The sequence below is a fragment of the Dipodomys ordii genome, unplaced genomic scaffold, assembly GCF_000151885.1.
Source record: "Dipodomys ordii isolate 6190 unplaced genomic scaffold, Dord_2.0 Scaffold30, whole genome shotgun sequence".
Lineage (NCBI taxonomy): Eukaryota > Metazoa > Chordata > Mammalia > Rodentia > Heteromyidae > Dipodomys > Dipodomys ordii.
The window spans coordinates 4366299-4369782 of record NW_012267246.1 but is presented as its reverse complement, the minus strand read 5'-3'; the positions used below and the strand labels follow the sequence as shown (position 1 = coordinate 4369782).

At 37.9% G+C, this 3484-nt stretch overlaps 1 protein-coding gene across 1 annotated transcript in view; it reads left to right on the top strand.

Annotated features, from left to right (window-relative positions):
- Nucleotides 1-2457: 2457 nt before the first annotated feature.
- Ift80 (intraflagellar transport 80) overlaps nucleotides 2458-3484 on the top strand; it is a 50460-nt gene continuing 49433 nt past the window's right edge. The window contains exon 1 of the mRNA XM_013016223.1: nucleotides 2458-2524. Within this exon, the coding sequence (XP_012871677.1) occupies nucleotides 2497-2524 (28 nt within the window). The 5' untranslated portion in view covers nucleotides 2458-2496. The remainder of the gene's footprint in view (nucleotides 2525-3484) is intronic.

Here is a 3484-nt window from a genome sequence, read left to right as displayed (position 1 = left end):
CCCAGAGTTCAAGCCTCATGACTGGCAAAAAGAAAAAAAGAAAAAAGTAGTAAAGGAATTGTTGTGTAATGGAATTCTAGTATGAATAGCTTTCAGCCTTCAGGTATGAAATCTTTCATAAAGCCACTCAGCATTCTTAAATTGTATTTATTAGAAGCTATGAATTTTTTGATTGTATTGAATATTTTAGATATTTTTACATTTTTTGGACATCAGGATAATCCCTACTTCTCCCATTAGTATACCTATTTGTTAATTACTTAATTTATTTTTATTTATTTTTACTTACTTATTTTTTAAATATTAGAGTGTAGGCCTTAGAAAGCCTGGGCTATAGTTGAGTGGTAAAGTGCTTTCCCTGCATGGGTGAGGCCCCTGGTTCCTCCCCAGCTCCCCAGCCCCCAACAGGAAAGGTAGCCATTAGTACCTCTTTGTGGCTTTTTCCTGCTGTCTGCCAAGATCTTTCTATAATTAGGCAGTCTGCACAAGTGTATAGAGCTTGCTACAAGCACAAAGTCAGGTTCAATCCCTAGTATCTCCCCATTTCTCTCACCAAAAAAAGGGCTTGTGTGTTTTTTATCCAGAAACTCTGTTATAAACCTTCTTGTTCTCATGAATATTTCTTAATACATTGGTAATATTTATAAGTGGGTTTCATATACTTTAAATCTGCTTCCTCTTCTTTTTGTTTTTCATTTTACTTTTCGTAGAACGAGGTATCAAATCCGGGGTCTGTCCAAGTGTTCTATCATTCAACTGCACACTAGAACTTCTCACTTTTGTGTATGTTTGGGTTTGATTTCAGAGCCTTGTGCTTAGAAAGTAAGCTATCATGCCTTTTTTTGGTGCCCAGTTCTGGGGCTTGAACTCAGGGCTTAGGTGCTCTCTCTAAGCCTCTTTGTGTTTAAGGTTAGTGTTCTACCACTTGAACCACAGTGCCATTTCAGCTTTTTCTTAATAGTTTACTAGCGATAAGAGTCTCATGGACTTTCTTGCCCAGGTTGGCTTTGAACTGCAATCCTAAGATTTCTGTTCAGCAGCTAGGATTACAGGCATGAGCCACTGGCACCTGACTCTCTATCATGCCTTTTTAATAATTTTATTTATTTATTTATTTTAAGGAAAACGAGGAAAGTTGTAGAGATGCTATAGTTAAATGGCTAGATATGGGTTTTTATAAGTTTACTTACGTAACCTTTTTTTTTTTTTTAAGGTTTTGAGCCACTGTATATAACTCAGGTTGGCTTGGAACTTAGAACTTGCTGTGTAGCTCAGGATGGCCTTGAACTTGTGATCCTTCCGCTTTAACCTCCTGAGTGCTAGGACCAAGGAAATGCATAACCATTTCTTGTACCGACTTTCGTAATTTTATATTTCTGTTTTACTGGGATATGCTATATAAGCAGTTTATAACAATAGAAAGAAGTCCAAGATTATTGTTAAATTTGTACATAAGGTGATCTTAGAGCCATGTGCAAGTAGCTTACATCTATAATCCTAGCTATATAAGAGGCTGAGATCTAAGTATTGCAGTTTGAAGCTAGCTCAGGCAGGAGAAGTCTGAGGAATTTTTTTTTTTTTTTTGGTCCAGTCGTGGGGCCTGAACTCTGGGCCTGGGCGCTGTCCCTCAGCTCTTCAGCTCAAGGCTAGCGCTCTACCACTTGAGCCACAGCACCACTTCTGGCTTTTTTCTTTTTGCTTATGTCGTGCTGAGGAACTGAACCCAGGGACTCGAGCATTCAAGGCAAGTGCTCTACCACTGAGCCACCTTCCCAGCCCCCTCCAGGCCTTCTGTAGTGGGACTTTTTTCACTGAATGGTCTCTTCCCTCACCTGTACTTTTAGCTTCCCCTTTTCAAGAAGATTCTTTTTCAGCATATAACTGTGTCCTTTTAGAGCAGGAAGGAAATATAATCTCAGGCTGAGGATGCAGCTCAGTGGTAGAGCAGTAATCTGGCATGCAGAAGACCCCAGGTCCAATCCACAGCATTGATTGCAAAAATAAAGAAGAATAGAATGGAATAAAATGAATCCAAATGAAATAAAGAATTGAAATGGTAAATATATAATAAAATCCCCTCAGCAACTCTCTAGCTACAACCTTTTCTTCCCTTTTCAGCTAAGCTATTCAAGAGCAATCTACTATTTTACTTGGTTTACTCCTCAGCTCACTGGCACTTGGCTGTAGCAGTTCTTACTACACTGAAATTACTTCCTACAATTCAAAGTGGAGATTACAGTAATAGTGTAATAGCATGTTCATAAGGTTTTTGTTGAAGGAAAGACTACATTGATGAAATTGTTTGAAAATAATGCCTATTCATTTCATAGTTATAGCACACTTGTTCAATTAGAATAAGTTGTATCTTAACTGTACATTAATATACTTTGATATGTATATACAGAAACTGAATTTTATTTTCTACAGATAAAAATATTTTTCCCCCTCTGTATAGTTGGAGAAGATGGACAAATCAAAATTTGGTCAAAAACTGGGATGCTCAGATCAACATTAGCTCAGCAAGGTATGCTATGTAACTTTGAAAAAATTTGAAAATTATAAAATACAAAATGGTTTAACATTTTCCTTTATAAACAGTCTATAGAATGATTGGTATTGACTTTGGTCAAGTTCAAAACCTAAAATCTTTTTATTTCTCCTTTTACTTTGTATTCTCATTTCTACAATGCCTAATGGACCATGGAAGCCACATTACTCAGTCCATGAAGTATGAGAAATACTCATGCTTTTCTGTACATTAGTAAATCTATGTAAATGCTTTGGCAGGCTAGGATATTCCTTTAACACAATTATGAAGCATTTGCATCATATCCTACATAGATTAGAGTTGGGTACCTAGGGAATTAGCATATGTGGTAGCATATGACTGTCATTTCAGCATTTAAGAGACAGAGGCAGGAGGATTGTGAGTTTGAAGGCAGCATTGTTCAAGGCCAGCCTGAGCTGTTTCAATGTTTCAGAATACCAGTGGCTTGAAGATTGGTTCAGTGGTAGAGTGTTCTCAAGCACATGAAAAGCCCTAAAATCAATCCCCATAACTGGAGAAAAAAAAGGAAGATCATAGGAAGAGAAAACGTTTATCTCCTTACTTTTACTATGTCCAAATAACTTTGTGTAGTATTAGCACCCACCTAGTTGCTGTCCTAATGGAGGGAACTTACACACTGGTGATCTCAGACCTGATAACCCACACTATCTAAAGGAACCTCTCAAATGTCCAATGTTAAGAGAACCGCGTAGCAGAAAGTTAGTCCAGTAGTCACTCCTGCTGGGATTCAGTTTGTGTATAATCCTTTCCTTTGTGGCAGATAATACTCATAATTAGGTTTTACATAAGTCAGGGAAGTAGTTTAAATGTTGACCAGGTGTGTATCTGCAGAGACAGGTTGGTGAAAGACTTAGATTGTTCTTTTTTTTTTGGGGGGGGGGGTCCGGTCGTGGAGCCTGAACTCTGGGCCTGGAC